Here is a 25,296-nt window from a genome sequence, read left to right as displayed (position 1 = left end):
TTGGGCCGAGCTGGATTTGAACTAGCGTAGACATATTGCCAATGAATTTATAATCCATCCCTATTAATTGCTCGGGCATCGACCTAGTAAGAATCAATTCTAGGTTTATTGATAATACACAATCAACTTCCTTTCATAATACCCTGCTCTCAAGGGGAAGTCGAATCTTCGCCGCTCCTTGAAAAAGAGGTGTCTTGAACCACTAGAAGCTGGGGGCTCGCTATGCCAAAAGTGAGAGAAATCCCATCCCTCTCTTCCCTTTTTACGCTTTAACGCCCCCATGTCGCCACATGAGAGAGACCTAGGGGTGTAAAAAGGATCCTATCAACTCATTCCAACCTAGGATAATAAGTTCATGGGATTGGTCTTACTTCATTGTCAAGAAATGAAAGAAGACTTTGATCTCCAAGTTTAATTCAGACATAGCTCACTTCTTGTTGGGTGTAGAGCAGTGTCAAACCAAAATATCCAACAAACATTAGCTCCCCTGAAAAGGAAGTGATCCAGCCGCATCTTCAAGTACGACTACCTTGTTACGACGTCACTCCAATCACTAGTCCTGCCTTCGACACCCCTTTGCTTGCCGTTAAGGTAACAACTTTGGACATGGCCAGCTCTCATAGTGTGAATGAGCTGGAGCGGACCTTGGAACAATAATGTGCCTTGCTTCTCAAATTTTACCATTCACCATTCAAGAAATTAAATATGATTGAAGTTCCAAAACCCAAAAACCTTTAATTGGTGCATATTCAGCCAGGTATCTTCTCACCATTCACATACTACACCCGAAATTTTGTTTGGTTTTCTTTCTTACAAGACTTTCTTATGTGAACTACTTGACTTAATTTACATACTTCATACAACTATATACCTATCTATATATATCATTAGAAAAAGTGCTTTTGAATTGTAGCAGTTGGTTGAACGGAAAACAAAGAATTGTAGCATTTTGTGATTCAAAAGTCTCCCATTACCTTCCTCACTCCAATTCCAAAACAATGAGAAGCAACAAACCAGTTTTGTGTGTGGTTCTGCTAAATTACATTCGCCCAGCTGAGTTTCTCTGATATTCACAAGTGCCGCGTGGTCTTTGTATAAAGCATAGGTTCTGAGTTATCCCGTACTGTTTTCCCATTCGTAAATAATTAACGCCAATAATTATAATGATTGATGGGGGTGTCATTTCCTATAAAATATCTGTCCTTCAATCTTTCCCCGACTACACAAATAAAGTAATCGAATCCCCCCTTCCAAATTTTGCTCTACTATAAATACATGTTACCTTTCCCTTTTCCAGTATAATTCCCTCTAAACATATAATATATAACAAGCATTCTTCTCCTTCAAGTCGACTTGTTTCCTTTCCTGAGAATTATTAGGTAGCTAGCATTTTTTTTTCTTTGTGGCCCAATCCTCCTTTCGTTATCTTCCTTTTATTTTCAGTTAAGGATAGTTATATAATCAGAGAACTGATAACAAGAGATAGACGTAGACAGCCACCGTCTACGTAAAGTGATGTCCAAGTAGTTATCAACTGAAAATCTTAAGTAGTTTCCTTTCCTTTTCTAATTTTTCTAATTTTTAATGTTATTCATGCAGATGAATTTGTTGTGCGAAATTGCATATTGATGGAAGAGTAAAATGGCGGACGGTGATAATGTCATGGTAAATGTTAACCAGGTAAAAATGAAGAGATAACCCGTTACAAACATGTTGAGGTTTTTTTTGACAATAATGATAAATTTAATCCTCAATATTTACATATTTTATCAATTTGACTCTTAATCTTAAAAAAAAAGTCAAATAATATTTTTTTAGTGGAAATAATGACTAAAACATTAACTTTTAACGTTGTTGGTATAACAACTCACATAACAGTTCATATACACGTCATGCTAACATAACATCATTTTTTTTATATTTAATGTTAATAAATACTTTAAAAATTTTCAAAATAAAATAAATCAAAGTTAAAATTTTTAAAAATATAAGAAGTTCATAAAATTTTTAAAAAATTAGCGAGGAGTACATGTGGATTATTATGCAAGTTTTCGTGTTTAAAAATTTAACATTTTAGTTAGTATTATCATTAAACAAATCATTCCGACTCTTTTTCAACAGGTTGATGGTCAAATTTAACTTTTTTTAGAAGATTGAGGGTCAAATTAAACTAAAAAAAATAAGGGCTAAATTAATAAAAATATAAATAACTTTGTTTTATACCTTTTTTATTACTTATGCAATTAATTTAAGTGAATTTGTTGGGTTCAGGCTAAGCTCATGTATTATCTTAATTTTATATATATAGTTTACCCACGCCTGTCTATCTTTATAAATTACCAGCTTTAATCCGATTAAATTTTTATTATTATCTCTATATATTTTGAAAACATGCATTTTGAATATCAAGTAGGTATTGGAGTTTAAAGGAATAAATTAGACTGTTGAGCCCAAAATCAAAATATTACCTAAAATCAGAATTAAATAGCAAATTGAATAATTGTGTGTATTTTGAGATGCAAAATGGTAGGCTAATAAAGACGTAATTGGCGTTTAATTTCATCAAAAACCAAAGTCAAGAATGAATTCAATGAAAACGAAAAATATTAATGCCTTTTGTCCAATTACATCACCATGTGAGTATTATTACATAAAGAACAAAGTGGCCACCTCTTTTCTGTGATTTTCTCACTCCAAAATAATAAAAATAGAGACACCTAAAGACATATCCTGTTGACAATTAACAAGAATGATGTACAAGAGAGAGCTGACCGATTTATCATATTATTTGTTTGTGGCAATAAAAATGGGATAAAATCTAGAGTGTAGGCAGCCCCAACGGGGAATATGCGATATTGTTGCAATGTTGAGTTTCAACCTTGTAATTATTAGTAGCTCTCTTCGTCAGGTTAATTAGTTGGAGGTGGTGGTGCAAATTCACCAATATCCTAGCGTTTTATAAATGATCAGAGTAGGGATGGCGGCATAGCTTAGCGGACATAGAAAGTAGTAACATTGCATGGGTTGCTTATAGCTAGCTGTCCATTCATTCCAAAGGCCATCCGCATTTATTATTACATTACCTTCTATTTTCAGATATCGGTACATGCTAAAACCCGCAAATATCGGTACCCAATTCACATCCACTTCATTTTTGCATTGAAGATTAGATGTGTTAAATTTTATGATTTTTTCCAATCCAGTTCGATTCTCTAATTTTAATTTTGAATTTAGAGCTTTTAAATTTATTTTTTATTAAAATGAATTTTATTTTATAAATATTGGATGTTATTCTTTTTGATAAATATTTTCAAAACAAAAATAAAATTTCAAACTGACAAGAAAAATCAATAGATCATACATATTTTTTTCAAACTAATTCAAGTTGAATTTTGATTAAAAAATTAGTATAAATATTTATTTAATTTCAATTAATTTTAAAAATGAATAAATTTATCTATCTTTAAAGGAAAAAAATTTCTAAACTTTTATAATTGTGTATATATATAATTTTTTAAAAATTTCATAAAAACCACATAAAATTTTAAAACTATAAAAAAATTAAAATGATAAATTTGAAACTTTAAAATAATAAATTATCAAATTAAGTTTATCATATTAAATTTATATATTCAAACTTAAATTTTGGTTATATTGTCTAACTTATTTAATTTATTTCAAATATCATTTAAATCTACTAAAAAATACAAATCAAATTAAAATAATAAAACAAGACTCATTAATCAATTCAATCCAACCCTCATCCACAGTCCGTAAACAAAAAGACAGGCAATTGAACTTTGTCTCCGAAGTCAAAAATGAGAGGGAAGAAAAAAATGAAAACCCGTATAACGTTTCCATCGAACGGAAACAAAGAAAATCTTCTTTGTCCCAATCCCTCCTCTGTCCCATTCTCCCTCATCACTACCGTACAAACCGCTTATACGATTAGCCGTTTTTAACCTCTCTTTTTCTTTTGCCTCTCTTCGATCTCCGTCTTCTGTTTTGATCAGCCTCTACACATGGATTCAGACCCCCCACTTCTGGAGACATACAAGACCCTGTTCACCAACTCCAAGACCTCTTCCAACAACCACGACCACCGCCTTGTCGCGGTGGAGGAACGCCACCTTCCCTTGATTGATCTCAGCCGTTTAAGCCATAACGAGACGGAGAAGGAAAGATGCCAGAAAGAGATAGCTAGGGCTGCAAGTCAATGGGGTTTTTTCCAAGTCGTAAACCATGGAATCTCGATGGAGTTATTGGAGATGTTGAGGGAGGAGCAAGTGAGAGTCTTCAAGCAACCTTTCCACCACAAGTGCAGGGAAGACAAGTTCTTGAATTTCTCCGCTGGTAGTTACCGTTGGGGCACTCCAACGAGCTACTTCCTTAGGCAATTATCGTGGTCTGAAGCTTTCCACATCCCCGTGAACGATATCTCAAGGTATGTTTTAATCAATTTACGGTTTTTTATTTTTTATTTTTCTTGACGATATCTGATACGAGTCACAAAAGCCCAAATTCTTGAAGGCGAGGCCCAATAAGAAGATTCCAAGCCCAATCAAGAAATCCACCCATACTTAGTTGAAAATCAGGCCAAATTGTCAAAGTGGCCCAAGTTGTAAAGTTTTATTTTTATTTATTTATTTATTTATTTTATTTAGTTTAAATTTTTATATTCAGTCCAAGAGTCCCAAATAAAAGACCCTTGGCCGAATTTCCATATTAAAATAATTAGGAGTTTTTTTTAGTTTTAGTTTTAGTGTTCTAATTAAATTAGGAAAACATTTGAAAGGCCTATTTATATGGCTTGGCCAGCCACCCTACATTACATTACAATTACATTGAAAATTTCAGATTTGATTTGAGTGAAAATTCTCTTTGAGTTCTTCAAGGATTTTCTCTTGAGTTTTCTTTAGAAGTTGTTTTAACAATCTTTTTGATTGTGGGAGCCATCTTCAACCTTCTTCTTGCCATTGATATTCTTTGGAGGGGAGATTAGAGCCGTTTGAAGGGAGTTGTGAGATCTTTCGAGATTTCAAGGCTTCTTAGGACTTATCTTTTAATTTCTTACTGTCAATTCTTTCTTTATTTCTGCTTGTGCCGAATCTTTATCTAATTTATTTTCTGTTCTTATTATGTTTTCAGCATTTTTCTATCTTAAGGAATCAGCCCAAAAATCCCCAATTTCTAGGGTTTTCCATACTCTTTTTGGGTGAAATTAGATTGTCGAAATTTGGGGAAAACTATTTTGGTGTTCAATTGGGCAGAATCACAATCTCCTTGAGGGTTTCAAGAACCCTAACACTTATTTCTATTCTCTATTTGATTCTTTACTGTTTTGGGGATTTTATTTCAGATCTGAAAATTCAAAAATCTAATCTTTTAATTTTCTGTTTCGTTTCAGATCTAATTGTTTAGGGTTTTCGTAGGAGTTTCTCGTGACTTGGCAACTCGATCTTGGTCCGCGCGCAACCCCGTATCATTTGGTATCAGATTTTGGGCGTTTTGGGTGTTCTTGGTTGATTTCTAAACTGATCTCTATTTTTTAAAGCATAAACAACAGTTTTACCCAGAAAAATTGTTCAAAAAAATTCATTTGAGTGGGTAAACGTTGTCCGATTGATCTGAAATTTTACATACATGTTTTTGGCACTGTGATTGAATATAAAAAAATTATTCCTGCAAAAAAATCAGTCAAAAAGTCAAAAAAATAAAAAAGACGAAATTCAATAAAAATTTAAAAAAAAGATTCAGCGGGTTGAATTTGGTGCCCAAAATTTCCAGATCAAAAATTAAATATATAAGGACACTCCAGATTTAATTTCGTGATTTTGGAGATCGGGAACATCTTGAACGAAGTTGTCAAGTTACTCCGCAGTTTTTCGGGTTTTCTGTTTTCAGCAATTTTATTGATTCTTAGCTGTAGGTTTTCATTTGTTTACCTTTATTCTTCCTTTACGTTATCTAACACCTTCTTGTTTCTTGTGTTAGTAGGATTTAAACGTGTGCACAACTTCTTCCTCGGTGCAACACGAATCAATTGGTGTCTCGTCAGTTTTTGGCATCCTAGTGCAAATTAGGATTCTTTGGTAGTTTGGTTCACACTCTCTAATTGGTTGATATAAACTCTGATAAAGAACTCACAAGATTGAATTCGACCTCATTGAGAATTTGATTTTTTCTTTTTGAGTGATTAACGGTGAGGTTTGATAACTTTTATTTTGAGTGTTGAGTGTTTTGCAGGTTTTAAAAAAAATGTCTACAGGTGATAATACTAGTGACATATTTAAAAAATTCCAACAACAGTTGGACGAACAGGCTGTTGCACTTCGAGCGTTGACTGCTACTATCAATGAGGTGCGGTTGAATCAAGAGCCTCAATATCGAGATCAAATTAAAGACGATGTGGATAACCAGCCTCCTGCTCATAGGCGCGCTCCTCGGCGTGTCCCTAGAACTGATTATGATCTTCATGATCGTGGACAACCCTCTTTGGCAAAACCAAAGAGCGAGCAGCAACGAGAACATCTCTTTCATACTCGCTGCCATGTCCAAGGTAAGCTTTGTAGAGTTATTATTGATGGTGAAAGTTGCTCGAACGTAGCCAGCACGACGATGGTGGAAAAGCTTTGCTTAACCACTACCAAGCATCCACGACCTTATCAACTACAAGGGCTTAGCAACGAAAGCCAATTTAAGGTCACTCAACAAGTGCGCATCGCCTTTTCTATCGGTAAATATCAAGACGAAGTCGTGTGCGACGTAGTACCTATTCAAGCCTGCCATTTATTGCTAGGAGAACCATGGCAACTGGATCGAAAAGTCACTCACGATGGTCGTACCAATAGGTATTCCTTCAAGCATCAAGGAAAGAAACTTACCTTAGTGCCGCTCACTCCGGAACAAGTCCATGAGGGCCAAATCAAACTGAGAAATTCTGTTAAAACAAGTGAGGAAAAAGAAAAAAAGAATGAAAAAGAGCAAAAAGAGATTGAGAGTGAAAAGGAATGTGAAACAGAAAAGAAATTTGAAAAAGAAGTTGAAGAAAGAAGAGAAAATGAGTTAGAAAAAGAAACAAAAGAAAAAGACGAGGAAAGGCTAGTGAGGAATGTTTCCACTAACCAAGATATGAATTTTTCTTGTATTGCTACTTTTCAGGTTTTTGAAAGATCGAAAGATAACTTTCAACTTCAATACCTCTCAAATGAAAGACGCTTTCATACGATCAACTTAGGCAAAGATGAAATCACACTACATGATCCCGAAGGTAAGCAAGGTAAGGAAATTTTAGAAACCGAGTCCAGTGCAGATTTGAAAATTATTGATAAAACTTTTGGTGACTTAGTTCTTAAAAGATCCCCTCATTTTGATCCGATTAATTGTTACTCTTCGATTGTGGTTGATAAAGTCATTACGAAAAGAAGCGTGATTTGTTATTCTCTTGATTTACCTTGTGTAAAATCCTCGAATTTGTCCAAATCTGTTTTGGAGAATAAGGTAACGAAATTTTTCAAATTTGTTTTCAATTTATATTCGTGCCTTAAACAGTTTATGTGGTTGTACATGAAGTTTGAGTTCCATTTGACAAAGGTTAACTCAACAACGGAGATTCAACTACACTATGCCCCCGATGAGCGAAGGTTTGTTTTAAATGAAAAAGGTAAAATCGACCCTTATTCTTCTGCTTATCGAGGTAAGATGCTTGAAACCTTTGAAACACTTTTGTACTCCTCGAATAGTGATAAAGATCATGTTGATGAACACTTAGATCGAAACGTGCTTGACTGTCCTATTTTATTTATTGATGATCTATCTGTTTTGATGGTTGATAAAAAGATTCTTGTTTTTGATAATGCATGTGTGAGTGAATCTATAGACCGTCGATTAATGCATGGTATGATTATGCAACTCTGTGAACCATGTGAATCTTTTCAAATACCTACTTGTGACGATTATGTTTACCATTTGATTTATTACTCGCAATTTATTCATGGTTTGTGGGAACAATGTGAGACGACTGAATGCCTTAAAACATGTCCATCTTTGTTTCAAATATTTGACGAGGCAGTGGTGAGTAAATTAGATTGTTTGCATGGTAATCTGAATCTGTCCATTCACTTGCGTTATACCTGTTCTATTATGCTTATAATTGGACTACAAGCATGTTTGTGTTGCTATTTACTATTTCATGGCTATTCTTTTCAGTGGACTCAATTGCCATTACTCCCGTTCGATAGAGGAAAGTCGAGTTCATTTGATTTTTCAGATTCGAGGACGAATCTTTTTGAGGAAGGGGGAATGATACGAGTCACAAAAGCCCAAATTCTTGAAGGCGAGGCCCAATAAGAAGATTCCAAGCCCAATCAAGAAATCCACCCATACTTAGTTGAAAATCAGGCCAAATTGTCAAAGTGGCCCAAGTTGTAAAGTTTTATTTTTATTTATTTATTTATTTATTTTATTTAGTTTAAATTTTTATATTCAGTCCAAGAGTCCCAAATAAAAGACCCTTGGCCGAATTTCCATATTAAAATAATTAGGAGTTTTTTTAGTTTTAGTTTTAGTGTTCTAATTAAATTAGGAAAACATTTGAAAGGCCTATTTATATGGCTTGGCCAGCCACCCTACATTACATTACAATTACATTGAAAATTTCAGATTTGATTTGAGTGAAAATTCTCTTTGAGTTCTTCAAGGATTTTCTCTTGAGTTTTCTTTAGAAGTTGTTTTAACAATCTTTTTGATTGTGGGAGCCATCTTCAACCTTCTTCTTGCCATTGATATTCTTTGGAGGGGAGATTAGAGCCGTTTGAAGGGAGTTGTGAGATCTTTCGAGATTTCAAGGCTTCTTAGGACTTATCTTTTAATTTCTTACTGTCAATTCTTTCTTTATTTCTGCTTGTGCCGAATCTTTATCTAATTTATTTTCTGTTCTTATTATGTTTTCAGCATTTTTCTATCTTAAGGAATCAGCCCAAAAATCCCCAATTTCTAGGGTTTTTCCATACTCTTTTTGGGTGAAATTAGATTGTCGAAATTTGGGGAAAACTATTTTGGTGTTCAATTGGGCAGAATCACAATCTCCTTGAGGGTTTCAAGAACCCTAACACTTATTTCTATTCTCTATTTGATTCTTTACTGTTTTGGGGATTTTATTTCAGATCTGAAAATTCAAAAATCTAATCTTTTAATTTTCTGTTTCGTTTCAGATCTAATTGTTTAGGGTTTTCGTAGGAGTTTCTCGTGACTTGGCAACTCGATCTTGGTCCGCGCGCAACCCCGTATCAATATCTCTTTCTCTTCATCTCCTTACCTCGTTTCTTTTCGACAAATTCGGCAAAACAAATAGTAACCAAGAATTAAAGAGCTAACAAAATGAGTTTGTTGTTATTATATATGTTCTCTTTAAGTTAAGACAGTAAAGCCTTTTGTTTTATCTACTAGTATAATTTATGTTGTATATACTGATATTTCATGTCGGCATACAATTTAAGTTTACCTACGTATAGTTCTTATTCAAAAAAACCAACTAATACAACGATGAGACAAGACAACAACGCTCAAATCCATACTGTTTTTTCTAGGTTAATCCGATTGCTGTAATATAATAAACTGTTTTAAATCTTTGTCATACTATTATTTTCTGTTTTCTTTATTCTATATGTTGTGTCTAAGTTAAGTTTGTACGATTTAAAAAAAAATTGAATTTTGGATAATAATAAAAAAAAGGTTTTTGTTTGTTCACAAATAAAGTAGGCAGTTATATGTATTTATATGAGAATTACTAGTTAATATATATGATTTGTTTTCAATATTAATGTAAATGATCTCTTATAAAACTCAAGCTTAAAGCTTGCTTAGAAGAGCTGATAGTTGTAGACATTACACTGTTTTTAATTATGGCATGGAAGAAGATGTGATGAATTTAATCTTTCATACTTGTCTAGGTACTATGTGATTAGATGGGATAAGTTTTTATTAATTTACTAAAAAAATGGATTAAATGAAAAAAATAAAAGTTAAATAGTTTAATTTAATATTATTTGAATGGAACAATATTATGAAAATATTTATTGGAAAAGTTGGCTAAAATTAATGGATAGCATTACATTTTTTTTAAAGAGATAGATTATGTTATAAATATTCAATTTTAAAGAAAAAGAGTATTTTGGAAATTAAAACTATATTCTTCTTTTCTCTAAATAGTCATAGAATATGGTTCACAAATATCATATTAGTGTGATAGATTATTAATATAATAGTCCGGGGTCAATCTTGATAGGATAAAATTTTCAATTGAGTTTTATTTTTTTTTAAACTTTTTTTATATATCTTATAATTAAGAACATGTATTATCCTCCCAAACTCAGTTAAATTTAAAAATTTCACGGTTAATATATCATATGAATTTCCTTAATATTACCATACGGTTTTCTATGTTAAAAATAAGTTTTCAAAAATTTAAGTTACAAGAACAACATAAGAATAACAAATTAAATAATTACACATAACACGTCACAACTTGTCTGGGTGGTGTAGTTGGTTATCACGCTAGTCTCACACACTAGAGGTCCCCGTTTCGAACCCGGGCTCAGACATTTTTTCTAATTTTTCCAACTTTTTATAGTTGGTGGTCCTCTCTGTCAACTCGTACTACATTTACTGGGACTAAGCTTCAGACTGAGTTACTAATTTTCACATGTAAACATCAGGAATCACAGCTCCATGGTCAAATTGTGTGTGGTGGTGTCACCCTATTTGTGGAATTAAGCTGCAACGTTTCAGTAGCTTTTTTCTCAGATTTAGTGAGACAATTCAATGTTCGCTTTTATTTTATTTTTTTCAAAGAAGTTGGCATTTATTTCTTGTGGTCATGTTTGGTGGTAAGTGTATGGAATTTAACACACAGTACTGATGCATTGCACCCTGATAAAAGAAAATGGTTCTGAAAAATCAGCATCAAATCCTTCAAAGTAACATGGGTATTTTCCTTTCCTTTGCAATTCCATTCCATGCATGTTCTTCTCGTTTTTATCTATGGCGAGTGGCTATGCATCAGCCCCCATAGGCAACGGACCCTCCTGACTTGAGGGTCACAAGTTTTATTTAGACGACCTCAGTCAAATATTCCAGTCTTACAACAAGGAAGGAAAAGCTTGAAGTGGCCTCACCAGTGGCTCTCGTTTTTGCTGATTTTTACCACTGCTACTCCCTACTGTGTGTGTGGACCCACTTCCTCATAGTTGGGAGATTCCTTTTCTATCTTCTTTTTTCAAACTACATACGTACATTCACATACATACATCCATACATACATCCATACATACATACAAGTAATGATTCTAACACCTCATAATGTGTTAACCAGCACACCAATGGAACCGTTTGCCACAAAAGTCGCCATTCTTGCTCAGAAATTAGCTGAAATTTTGGCAGAGAAGTTAGGTCACAAATCGAGTTTTTTCCAGGAAAGTTGTTTGCCAAGCACTTGCTATATCCGGCTGAACAGATACCCACCCTGCCCGATTCCTTCAGACATTTATGGTCTAATGCCACACACAGATAGCGACTTCCTAACTATATTGCACCAAGATCAAGTCGGAGGATTGCAATTAGTGAAGGATGGACAATGGTTTGCTGTTAAACCCAATCCCGAGGCTTTAGTCATCAACATTGGAGATCTATTTCAGGTGATCAATTTCATATATACCGATCACCTTCTTTACCGGTTCGAAACTAGGTAAGGGTGTTAAAAAGCTTTGATTGATATTGTGCAGGCTTGGAGCAATGATTGTTATAAAAGCGTCAAACATTGTGCGGTGACGCATCCAACGAAAGAAAGGTTTTCAGCAGCATATTTCCTTTGCCCATCGTATGAGACAGTGATAGAGAGTTGCAGCATGCCCTCGGTTTACAGAAAGTTTAGCTTTAGGGAATATAGACAGAAAGTGCAGGAGGATGTTCAACTCCATGGATATAAAGTAGGACTCTCCAGGTTCCTTGTATAAATTATTATTATCACCAGCTAAAATTTATCGATTTCATCTTCTTTCTAGCTATATACATAGTTAGGTCATTAATTTGTTTACAAAAATATCTAAGCTCTACCCCATTCCAAGAAAAACTTACGGTATAACCTATAAGTCCCGCTTAATTAGAAAGAATTTTGTTTTACCTCGGCTTAATCTTTCATGATTTTTACTATCTTTAAGAAATAATATTAAATGAATTTCAGTTACTACAACTCCTTTTGAAAAGCTAAGAGCGATGTTAAAATAGTTAGCTTTAAAACTGCTTTTCCAATCAGACTTCAGAAGCTTGCCTTATATTTGGATTAGATACTAAATGTTAGTAAAAGAAAGGAATTTGAAGTAATTTTAACCATTTTTATTTCAGGAAAGAAAAATAAATCATTAACTATAATGAATTTCTACAGTTTTAAATTTTTCATAAAATTATTTATAAAAGAAATAGAAGGAAGAAAGAATAAAAAAAGAAGAAGAAGATATTTTACCCTTTTAATTTTTTGTTTTTCTTTTCCTAATTCTTATTCCATAATTGGGGTAATTAAATAAAATATTGAGATTTTAATAGAAACTCTTACTTTTGAGTTAAATTATTCATTTACTAATTCTGGTTTCATTTCTCTTTTTTGAAATTTAGTTAAAATATATAGAATTATATATTTGAATTTATTAGCGGAATCCAACTATATCAGTATCAAATTATTTTAGTTTCACATACTTTCGTACTTTTTTGTACGTTTAATATTTTAATAATTTAATTGTTAATTTTATCGATATAATTGTACTTATTATACATGTAAAAATTTTAAACGATCTGATATCTCTATCATATCAATATATATAAAATACTATATATATATATATATATTAATATTTGTTAAACATTTCAAAGTTTTTTACAAAAATAAATAGTTAGATTTTTTTCTTGAAATGATAGTTAGAAAATTTTAAACTATATCAAATTTAGCATATATTATCTATACGAATGAGATATGAAATATGACGTTTAGATCATTAAATATTAATCAAATAAAAATATACATAAAGGTATACTATTGTAAGTCGATCTCTCCCTTTTATAAGGGGTGTGTTTATATATAATTTTAATATCCAAAATATGATTTATATATTTAAATTAAATTTTAAGAACAATTTATATTAATTTTTTAAAAGCATTTAAGATTTATATTTCATGTATCAAAATATAAATAATGAATTACAATAAAGTAAACATTTAATAATTTATTATAATTTAATTTAATATATTTATATATAATTTTAATGAATTTAAGTATCATTTAAATATATATTTCTTACTTTATAACATTAAATAAATATTTATCTTCTCAAAATATTTTTTCTAAACTCTTAAATATTAAATTAAATTTTTATAAAACATTTTAAAAAGTATTTTCTACAATATTTTTAAATGCTAAACAACTCTATGTTCTCGCAAGCAAAATTATGACCATGAATTACACTAAAGTCATAAACTATTAGTATATTTATGTTTTGGTCACACTGAACTTCAGAAAGTTAAACTATGGTTATTGAACTATTCAAAAGCTTTTATTTAAGTTATTGAACTATTAAAATTATTATTGCACGGCCTCCTTTGCTTGCACCGTCGCACTAATTGAATACTTTCATTCATTCCCCTTCGCTTCTTTAATTCATTTTTTTTATAAAACAACTTGTTAAAGTTACGAATCTACGAACTAAAATTCAAACAACTTTCTTTTCCTATTTTCGAACTGATCATTAGATTGATTTGGATTTAACGTATGCTCATTTACTTGTGGATAGGTACTGATCCATTGTACCAATTATCAAATCGTTGTTTGGAGATCGCTAGCCAGATTTAAAAAAAAATTAACAATCCACTAACTTAAATAAAAAATTTTAAATAATTCAATAATTATTTTTGTAACTTTTTAAAGTTAAATGATTAAATTATAAATTTACTAATATTTTAATTACCTTTTATTTAAAAACTAGTGCTGAAATCTCATATTGTTTTGATTAGAAATAAGATATTATTTGTGTAGAATAAAGGTACATAATCATTTATCAAAACTTAATTAAAGCCCCAGTAATCAACTTCTTGGCTCTTGCATAATGAATGTAAATATATACGTATGCGGAATTGGGAATTTGAGAACATCATTTTCTTTCTTGCAAAATGAAATTACCTTAGAATATAAGAAATATTATTTCGTACATTAATATCTCCATAATATATTTTATTTATTCTATTTTACTTTTTTTTTAAATACCAAGTGAAAATACGTGATTACAATTACTTATTGAGTTAAGAAACTTGACGAATAATTATTTAAAGGTTAAAATAAGTTGTTATGAAGTTTGGATTTAATCCCTATATTTAAAAAATAAAGATTTAAGACCTATTTTATTTATTTAAAAATCTCTAAGTATTTTTTTTGTAAAAAATGATCAATTTAAATTTTTAATTAGATTGTTCTCAAATGACATGGCATATAATTAATAGAAAATAAACATATTAAATTAATAAATTTTAACAGATATAATACAACCGATGAAAATGATGATTGAACAAAATTATTTAAATGATTGAACATTTAACTCTTAAAATACGAAGACCAAATCTCAAATTCTATAAAAATACAATAATTAACCTTATCTAAAATATAAATGATCTTATATCAAAGCCCGAACAGCATCTACATGGGCCCAACAGGCTAAAATAAGTATTTTAAGCTATAAACATTTGCAGCCGAATTTAATTAGCGAGCTGCTAAACTCTTATTAGCCACAATTTTCAACACCACCAATACTACTCGCTTAATGCTGATTTTTCTTTTATTTTTGTCTTGGACCGCCTCAAATTTTATCTCAATGACTCAATCAAATGTTTGAAGTTAAAACTTTTTAATTTCTTTTTTTTTTTTTTAAAGTTTGAAGTTGAACTTAACCGCTGTAAAAAAAATATAAAAACACATCCTTTTACTTGAGGCTATTGATGTTTAGCAATAGATTTCAATTAAATTAAATTTAAAATTGAGCAAATTAAATTTTTAAATAATTCAATATTGATTTTTTGTTTAAAAGACTTAAATTCAGAATTTCACATAAGCCATATAATTCAAATTAATTCAATTTCCATAATTAAAAAAAATATAGAGAAGAAAGACGGAAGAGGTCAAATTGTTGGGCCCTTTCAAATTTGTTTATGGTTTATTATTGTTTTTTTTTATTATAATTTTCAGTTCTATTTTACTATCTATAGTGGTTTAATTATTTTTCTTCGTATTTAAAATTTAAATTTATGTTATTTCTTTGAAAACGCATACGGTTACGCTCAATATTAATTAGTTATTATTATTATTATTATTATTTTATTCTTACTTTATTTATTAATTATGATGTACTCAATAAAAGTTTTTCGTATTTTCCTTCAAAAAAATCAAGTGCGCCATTCGACGGACTCATTCTTTGAGAACCTTCCAAATGTCATTGCAGGCCTTTAGAAATCAATCAACGAACTCTCCAAACGAAGTGAGCCACCAGTCAATGGTTGCAGCAGCAACAATTATCGATTATATTATACAGTTTTAAACTATTTATTCATCAAAGCTTCACAAAATCAACAAGGTGCCGTGGAAGCTGAACAAAGAGAGACGTGTTCTTACCTAACCCAATCTAATTTCTACAAAAGAACAAATGGCCAACCAGAGCTTAGAATCATACCACTTATCCTTTTCTCAACCCATTTTCCCATCAGAAGTATGAAGAAAACAATGAATTCCCTTTACAAACCCATATATTTGATCACAATCTTCGAGCTTATTAGCTTCATCGCTTGTCAGTCACCAACATATAATTATCATTTTTGTTTAGGTCCAGGTAATGATACCGCCACTGCAAGCTATAAATCTGACCTTACACTTCTCTTGGATTATATGTCCTCAAACGCTTCCGACAAGAGCTTCTACAACGACAGCTTGAACGGGATTTACAGTCTCTTCCTTTGCCGAGGTGATGTTTCTAGTGATGTGTGTCGGGTTTGTGTCAGCAATGCCACTCAAACACTCACGCAAACGTGCCCTTCTGATAAAAGGGCAATTATTTGGTACGATCAATGCTTGTTTCGATACTCGAACATCAACTTTCTTGGCCAGCTGCGGCTTTATCCAAGGCTGTTCATGTGGAATGCTCTGAACAACACTTCACCTGAAGAGGGGGATATCGGTACCCGAGGTTTGTTATATTCCTTAGTTTCTCAGGCTCCCTATAAGGAGAACATGTTTCAAACAAATGAAATGGTGGTCGGAAACGGACCGGGGCGTAGGTATGGACTCGTTCAGTGCAGCAGAGATCTTGATGTCGGCGGCTGTTCTACTTGTTTGAGAGAATTATTAAATCAGACAGAGGATTGCTGCATAGGGAGAAGAGGGTGGCGAATTTTAACTCCAAGTTGCTGTATAAGGTATGAAATGTACTCTTTCTATGAGCAAACATCAAACCTACCAGGATCAGCACCGGAGAATGAAGGTAAGCCAAACAGGCTTAATATTTAGTTATTTTATCACCCTTGAACAATTTTTATTTAGACGGCAACTTAGCTTCGAAGTTAATACCTGAGGAAAGGGCACTTTGAAATCCTTGGGGTGCTTTCTGATTCCTATGATAAATTGGTCTTATTATTATGTATTCCTAGCAATGAGGAATGATCTTCTCCACAAAGGAAATGTTACAAGCTTTGTTGATAAAATTGTGACTTGTTAAAATAACATGAATATTTGATACAATGTGACAGGAGGAGTAGGTAAGGGAGGGAAAAGCACAAGGAAGAACACGATTATCATTGCATCATCATTGGCAGGCTTTTTGGCATCAGTTCTGGTGGCGGGTTTCTCGTATTATTCGCCCTTAGTCAGGAAGAGAAGACAAAAAGGTGTTCTTTGACTTTTAATTTTTTTCTGGTCAGACTATAACTTGTCGATTTTGCACAGAAGGTTAACATTATTGCTTAATACTCGGTAGAAGGAACAAGCCAAGAAATATTAATAAGAAGTTCTCAAGGCTCAAAGGCTGCACATTGGACGGGGGAAAGTATTCATCTACATCCATCAGATGAGGATCACAGCGGGGACTTGCATCACTTCAATTTAGCTACCATACAGGCTGCAACAAACAACTTCTCCAGGGAAAATAAGCTTGGAGAAGGTGGTTTTGGACCTGTTTACAAGGTTGAAACCGGTTCTTTGATCCATTGACATTTGGCAATTGATTAGTATTTGTCTTAGGATTAAGGAATTCACTAACTCATACAGGAGATGATTTCATGTGTAGAAATTTCAATACAAGATTGGATCATATGCATATTAACATGCCGTTAACCTCTCACCAACGATAGACATGCACTTTCAATACAAGATTGGATCATATGCATATTAACATGCCGTTAACCTCTCACCAACGACAGACATGCACTTTTGAGAATTGCAAGGAAAAATCTTCTGTTGGAGGACTAACTTCAAAATGCTTTCAGGGGGAAATGCCCAATGGGAAGGAAATAGCAGTTAAAAGGCTTTCGATCAACTCGAAACAAGGTCTTGAAGAATTCAAGAATGAAGTGAAGCTAATTTTCAAGCTTCAACACAAGAATCTTGTGAGGCTATTGGGATATTGCTTGGAGGAAGATGAAAAGCTTCTTGTCTATGAGTACATGGCTAACACCAGCTTGGATGCTTTTCTGTTTGGTCCGTAACGTTCGTTCTCTCTTTCTTTAACCTTTCATGTCAAAAGTCTGGTCTAAGGATTTATTACTTATCAGATCCAGGGATTTTCAATAGCTAAGAACGTTACTCTTGTGCTTTTTCTGAAGGCAGATTCTGAAAAATGTAAAGTACTGGACTGGGAAAAACGCTCAAACATCATCACTGGAACAGCAAGAGGTCTTCAATATCTACATGAAGATTCTCGGCTTAAAATAATTCATAGAGATTTGAAGGCTAACAATGTGTTGTTAGATGATGATATGAACCCTAAGATATCGGACTTTGGCACAGCAAGAACGTTTGGAGGCAACCAAATGGAAGCCAATACTGAGAGAGTTGTTGGCACATAGTAAGCACTTCATTTTGTTCCCTCACACAATTATCGTTGCTAAGCATGATGTATTATGCCTCTCTAGCTATATTTCATCAAAGGTGATACGAGTCACATAAGCCCAAATTCTTGAAGGCGAGGCCCAATAAGCAAATTCCCAGCCCAATCAAGAAATCCATCCATATTTAGTTGAAAATCAGGCCAAATTGTCAAAGTGGCCCAAGTTGTAAAGTTTTATTTTTATTTTTATTTATTTATTTATTTATTTACTTAGTTTAAATTTTTATGTCAATATTCAGTCCAAGAGTCCCAGATAAAATAACCTTTGACCAAATTTCCATATTAAAATAATTAGGAGTTTTTTTTTAGTTTTCTAATTAGATTAGGACTAGTTATAAGGCCTATTTAAAGGCATGGCTGTCCACCTTGTTAAACACTTATCATTATTATTAAAATTTCAGATTTGTTGAGAGCAGAATTTTCTTTGAGTTTTCTCCAAGATTTTTCTCTTGAGTTTTCTTTAGAAGTTGTTTTAACAATCTTGTGATTGTGGGAGCCATCTTCAACCTTCTTCTTGCCATTGATATTCTTTGGAGGGGAGATTAAAGCCGTTTGAAGGGAGTTGTGAGATCTTTCGAGATTTCAAGGCTTCTTAGGACTTATCTTTTAATTTCTTACTGTCAATTCTTTCTTTATTTCTACTTGTGCTGAATCATTATCTAATCTATTTTATGTTCTTATTGTGTTTTCAGCCTTTTTCTATCTTAAGGAATCAGCCCAAAAACCCCCAATTTCTAGGGTTTTTCCATACTCTTTTTGGGTGAAATTAGATTGTCGAAATTTGGGGAAAACTATCTTGGTGTTCAATTGGGCAGAATCACAATCTCCTTGAGGGTTTCAAGAACCCTAACACTTATTTCTATTCTCAATTTGATTCTTTGCTGATTTGGGAATTTTATTTCAGATCTGAAAATTCAAAAATCTAATCTTTTAATTTTCTGTTTCGTTTCAGATCTAATTGTTTAGGGTTTTCGTAGGAGTTTCCCGTGACTTGGCAACTCGATCTTGGTCCGCGCGCAACCCCGTATCATTTGGTATCAGATTTTGGGCGTTTTGGGTGTTCTTGGTTGATTTCTAAACTGATCTCTATTTTTTAAATTACAAACAGCAGTTTTACTCAGAAAAAATTTTCGAAAAAAATTTATTTGAGTGGGTAAATGTTTTCTGATTGATCTAAAATTTTACATACATATTTTTGGCACTGTTATTGAATATAAAAAAATATTTCCCGCAAAAAAATAAGTCGGAAAAGTCAAAAAATTGAAAAAAGACGAAATCCAATAAAAAATTAAAAAAATATTCAGAGGGTTGAATTTGGTGCCCAAATTTTCCAGATCAAAAATTCAATATTTGAAGACATTCCAGATTTAATTTTGTGATTTTTTGAGATCGGGAACACCTCGAACGAAGTTGTCAAGTTACTCCGCAGTTTTTCGGGTTTTCTGTTTTCAGCAATTTTTTATTGATTCTTAGCTGTAGGTTTTCATTTGTTTACCTTTATTCTTCCTTTACGTTATCTAACACCTTCTTGTTTTTTGTGTTAGTAGGATTTAAACGTGTGCCCAATTCTTCCTCGGTGCAACACGAATCAATTGGTGTCTCGTCAGTTTTTGGCATCCTAGTGCAAATTAGGATTCTTTGGTAGTTTGGTTCACACTCTCTAATTGGTTGATATAAACTCTGATAAAGAACTCACAAGATTGAATTTGACCTCATTGAGAATTTGATTTTTCTTTTTGAGTGATTAATGGTGAGGTTTGCTAACTTTTATTTTTGAGTGTTGAGTGTTTATTTTTTACAGGTTTTGAAGATGTCTAAAGGTGATAATAATGATGCACTTATGAAAGTCCAACAACAGTTAGACAGACATACTGCTGCAATCACACAAATAAATGCTACACTTCAAGCATTGAATACTACTTTGAATGAGGTACGAGTGAATCAAAAACATCAATATCGAGATCCAATTAAGGAAGATAGGGATAACCAGCCCCATAGGTGCAACCCTCAACGTGTCCCTAGAATGGATGATGATTGTCATGATCATGGACAATCATCTTTGGCAAAACCAAAGAGCGAGCAGCAACGAGAACATCTCTTTTATACTCGCTGCCACGTACAAGGTAAGCTTTGTAGAGTTATTATTGATGGTGAAAGTTGCTCGAACATAGCCAGCACGACGATGGTGGAAAAGCTTTGCTTAACCACTACCAAGCATCCACAACCTTATCAACTACAAGGGCTTAGCAACGAAGGCCAATTTAGGGTCACTCAACAAGTGCGCATCGCCTTTTCTATCGGTAAGTATCAAGACGAAGTTGTGTGCGACGTAATGCCTATTCAAGCCTGCCATTTGTTGCTAGGAGAACCGTGGCAACTGGATCGAAAAGTCACTCACGATGGTCGTACCAATAGGTATTCTTTCAAGCATCAAGGAAAGAAACTCACCTTAGTGCCGCTCACTCTGGAACAAGTCCATGAGGACCAAATCAAATTGAAAAATTCTGTTAAAACAAGTGAGGAAAAAGAAAAAGAGAATGAATGAGAGCAAAAAGAGATTGAGAGTGAAAAAGAAATTGAAGAAAGAAGAGAAAATGAATTAGAAAAAGAAACAAAAGAAAAAGACGTGGAAAGGGTAGTGAGGAATGTTTCCACTAACCAAGATATGAATTTTTCTTGTGTTGCTACTTTTCAGGTTCCCGAAAGATCGAAAGATAACTTTCAACTTCAATACCTCTCAAATGAAAGACGCTTTCATACGATCAACTTAAGCAAAGATGAAATCACACTACATGATCCCGAAGGTAAGCGAGGTAAGGAAATTTTAGAAACCGAGTCCAGTGCAGATTTGAAAATTATTGATAAAACTTTTGGTGACTTAGTTCTTAAAAGATCCCCTCATTTTGATCCGATTAATTGTTACTCTTCGATTGTGGTTGATAAAGTCATTACGAAAAGAAGCGTGATTTGTTATTCTCTTGATTTACCTTGTGTAAAATCCTTGAATTTGTCCAAATCTGTTTTGGAGAATAAGGTAACGAAATTTTCCAAATTTGTTTTCAATTTATATTCGTGCCTTAAACAGTTTATGTGGTTGTACATGAAGTTTGAGTTCCATTTGACAAACGTTAACTCAACAATGAAGATTCGACTACACTATGCCCCCGATGAGCGAAGGTTTGTTTTAAATGAAAAAGGTAAAATCGACCCTTATTCTTCTGCTTATCGAGGTAAGATGCTTGAAACCTTTGAAACACTTTTGTACTCCTCGGATAGTGATAAAGATCGTGTTGATGAACACTTAGATCGAAACGTGCTTGACTGTCCTATTTTATTTATTGATGATCTATCTGTTTTGATAGTTGATAAAAAGATTCTTGTTTTTGATAATGCATGTGTGAGTGAATCTATAGACCGTCGATTAATGCATGGTATGATTATGCAACTCTGTGAACCATGTGAATCTTTTCAAATACCTACTTGTGACGATTATGTTTACCATTTGATTTATTACTCGCAATTTATTCATGGTTTGTGGGAACAATGTGAGACGACTGAATGCCTTAAAACATGTCCATCTTTGTTTCAAATATTTGACGAGGCAGTGGTGAGTAAATTAGATTGTTTGCATGGTAATCTAAATCTGTCCACTCACATGCGTTATACCTGTTCTATTATGCTTATGATTGGACTACAAGCTTATTTCCGTTGCTATTTACTATCTCATGGCTATTCTTCTCAGTGGACTCAATTGCCATTAGTCCCGTTCGATAGAGGAAAGTCGAGTTCATTTGATTTTTCAGATTCGAGGACGAATCTTTTTGAGGAAGGGGGGAATGATACGAGTCACAAAAGCCCAAATTCTTGAAGGCGAGGCCCAATAAGCAAATTCCCAGCCCAATCAAGAAATCCATCCATACTTAGTTGAAAATCAGGCCAAATTGTCAAAGTGGCCCAAGTTGTAAAGTTTTATTTTTATTTTTATTTATTTATTTATTTATTTACTTAGTTTAAATTTTATGTCAATATTCAGTCCAAGAGTCCCAGATAAAATGACCTTTGACCAAATTTCCATATTAAAATAATTAGGAGTTTTTTTTTTAGTTTTCTAATTAGATTAGGACTAGTTATAAGGCCTATTTAAAGGCATGGCTGTCCACCTTGTTAAACACTTATCATTATTATTAAAATTTCAGATTTGTTGAGAGCAGAATTTTCTTTGAGTTTTCTCCAAGATTTTTCTCTTGAGTTTTCTTTAGAAGTTGTTTTAACAATCTTGTGATTGTGGGAGCCATCTTCAACCTTCTTCTTGCCATTGATATTCTTTGGAGGGGAGATTAGAGCCGTTTGAAGGGAGTTGTGAGATCTTTCGAGATTTCAAGGCTTCTTAGGACTTATCTTTTAATTTCTTACTGTCAATTCTTTCTTTATTTCTACTTGTGCTGAATCATTATCTAATCTATTTTCTGTTCTTATTGTATTTTCAGCCTTTTTCTATCTTAAGGAATCAGCCCAAAAACCCCCAATTTCTAGGGTTTTTCCATACTCTTTTTGGGTGAAATTAGATTGTCGAAATTTGGGGAAAACTATCTTGGTGTTCAATTGGGCAAAATCACAATCTCCTTGAGGGTTTCAAGAACCCTAACACTTATTTCTATTCTCAATTTGATTCTTTGCTGATTTGGGGATTTTATTTCAGATCTGAAGATTCAAAAATCTAATCTTTTAATTTTCTGTTTCGTTTCAGATCTAATTGTTTAGGGTTTTCGTAGGAGTTTCCCGTGACTTGGCAACTCGATCTTGGTCCGCGCGCAACCCTATATCAAAAGGTCAATATGAGATGGAAAACAAAAGGGGCAAACAGATTTGAAATTCATAATATAAACGATTGCAAGAGCGTAGGATGTTAATATTTGCTTCAATGTGCAGTGGATACATGGCACCGGAATATGCGCTAGAAGGATTGTTTTCGAACAAGTCGGATGTTTATAGTTTTGGAGTCCTAATGCTAGAAATATTAAGTGGTAAAAAGAACAGGGGGTTCTACCATCAGGACTGCGGCCAAAGCCTTCTAACATATGTAGGCATCCTCTCTTTGTTATCTCTTTATTGTACCTAAACTTAAGGCTTCTTGCACCTAAACATATGGCCCTGAGCAGGCATGGCTGCTGTGGAATGAAGGCAAAGGACAGGAGTTGATAGATCCAAACATCGCCGGCAATTGACCGATTCAAGAGGTTCTGAGATGGATACACATTGCATTGTTGTGCGTTCAGGATGACCCTGCACTTAGGCCTACAATGTCATCAGCTATTCTCATGCTTGGGAGCAAATCAGTTAACCTCCCCTAGCCTTCAACATCTCCATATTCAGCAGCAAGATTTTTACAAATGATTAATCTTCATCCACTGAATCTTCCTACCTCAGAGATTTAAGAATTTAAAGAGATAGACTCCATTGTGGTGGACCTTATAGGTTCCAATTATAATTGTTCTTTAGGAGAATGGTGCTTTATGTGCTTGCAAATATAGATGAAATGGATTCTGAAGTTGATGATGCATCATCTAAACATTCTTTATCTGATACTACTTTTAGCCTTAATGGAAAGTTTCATACTGTAGTCCATATTAACAACCTAAAACCCAAGAATTATATGTTCCAAAAGGTCCAAACTCCTCTATCAGATCCATCAAAAGCCCGAAATGACTTTCGGAAACCAGTGATTTCATTAACAGCCTCATCTCAAAAAGGCCCAGACTAATACATACAAGTAAGAGTTGTAATATCATTCCATCGATGTTCGAAATAAAAAAGGCCGATTGTGACATCATCTGATAAATGCTTTCCCCAAGTCGAAAACAAGAAGAGTCTGGCAACTTGAGAAACGTCTTTCATAATAAAAAAAAGGCGTCGATTTGAAGTCTCAGATAAAAGAAAATGAATGTCTTTGAATTCCCCGACCATTTAATATCAACTTGATTGTGTTTTCAATGATAAAAAAAACGATAGGTTTTTCATTTTAAATGTACGGAGGGTGGAATTGAGATAAACTTGACAGAAGGAAATGGATTTAACGCTATAAATCTCAGGCCTAGTTGACCAAAATGAAAGTGACATTTTTCTTACATCTCATCCATATCCATATCCACATCAACCACTTCTTCCGATGCAAATATTATTATATTAGTCATTAGTATATCAGTTATTGCTTTCATTTTTGTATAATACCTTCACCTTGACAGTGATCCGTTCCAATCCAAACACTGTGTTTTCGCACTGAGACCTTAAACCTTCCCTTGCTTATTATGTTGATTTCCCCTTGGGAAGATCAGCTCGAAATTTTCTGAGGGATGCTTTGCTGTTTTCACTATGTGGATTCATCCCATATAAAAATTTAAAAGGTCAGAAATAAAAATAATAAATTAAAAGCCCCAAACATATGTCTGGACTCTAAAAGCCCTTTTTTACAGCTAGTTTCAGGTGATCACATCTTTTCTTCCCAGTTTTTGCTTTCATCAATTGCAATTGATTGTTGACTGTTCTTTATTCTTGAACGCCGTGCTTCTCTTGTGAGCAGAAGGGTCGCCCCAATTCAGGGGTCGTTCTTCTTTGCATTTTAATAAGTGTTTTTGAAATGGATATGGAAGTATTTTAAAATGATGTTGTAATGAAATGAAATAATTTTAAGACTATTAACAAGATAAAAAAATTAAATTTTTAAAAATAAAAAATATAGTAATTTAATTTTAAATTTATGAAATGTACAAAGATTTATAGATAATTTTAATCGATAATTTCTTTCGTGTAGAAACACGATATTTGTTTAGGCCAATTTTAGTCCATAGGATATTTCTAGGTCCTCCACTTGTTGAAAAACGAAATGCAAATGCAAGCAGTATGTTTTTATTATACCATTTTCCTTTGTCTTTTAGCTAAGTGTGAAACACATGTAACAAAATTTTTAAAATTTTAAATTGGTAAAATTAAAATTATATTTTCACTATTTTAAAATTATAAAAATTTAATTTAATTATTTAAAAATTATAAAAATATAAATTATTAAAAATTAAAATTTTATTTGATTTCTAAAAGTTTTTATGACTTCGCCCCTTAT

General features: G+C 32.9%; 3 protein-coding genes and 1 non-coding gene across 4 annotated transcripts; all 4 read left to right on the top strand.

Moving 5' to 3' along the window:
- Positions 1-1,306: 1,306 nt before the first annotated feature.
- LOC107958247 (gibberellin 2-beta-dioxygenase 8) lies at positions 1,307-12,188 on the top strand. Its single transcript, XM_041113651.1, has 5 exons — positions 1,307-1,379; positions 1,600-1,680; positions 4,014-4,444; positions 11,372-11,693; positions 11,781-12,188. Exons 2-5 carry the CDS (start codon positions 1,642-1,644, stop codon positions 12,009-12,011), a joined length of 1,023 nt encoding a protein of 340 aa, XP_040969585.1. The 5' UTR covers positions 1,307-1,379; positions 1,600-1,641; the 3' UTR covers positions 12,012-12,188.
- On the top strand, positions 10,528-10,601 carry TRNAV-CAC (transfer RNA valine (anticodon CAC)). Its single transcript has one exon. It is a non-coding gene; the product is annotated as a tRNA-Val (tRNA).
- A 3,516-nt stretch (positions 12,189-15,704) lies between the features above and the next one.
- Positions 15,705-16,617, top strand: LOC121203135 (cysteine-rich repeat secretory protein 38-like). The gene has a single exon (XM_041113647.1). It carries the CDS (start codon positions 15,797-15,799, stop codon positions 16,586-16,588), a length of 792 nt encoding a protein of 263 aa, XP_040969581.1. The 5' UTR covers positions 15,705-15,796; the 3' UTR covers positions 16,589-16,617.
- Positions 16,618-17,469: 852 nt separating this feature from the next.
- Positions 17,470-18,141, top strand: LOC107960737 (G-type lectin S-receptor-like serine/threonine-protein kinase At4g11900). Its single transcript, XM_041111878.1, has 2 exons — positions 17,470-17,773; positions 17,903-18,141. Exons 1-2 carry the CDS (start codon positions 17,470-17,472, stop codon positions 18,139-18,141), a joined length of 543 nt encoding a protein of 180 aa, XP_040967812.1.
- Positions 18,142-25,296: the final 7,155 nt, after the last annotated feature.

The sequence above is a fragment of the Gossypium hirsutum genome, chromosome A05 (genome assembly GCF_007990345.1).
Source record: "Gossypium hirsutum isolate 1008001.06 chromosome A05, Gossypium_hirsutum_v2.1, whole genome shotgun sequence".
Taxonomy (NCBI): Eukaryota; Viridiplantae; Streptophyta; class Magnoliopsida; order Malvales; family Malvaceae; genus Gossypium; species Gossypium hirsutum.
This window is presented reverse-complemented; position numbering and strand designations above follow the sequence as displayed.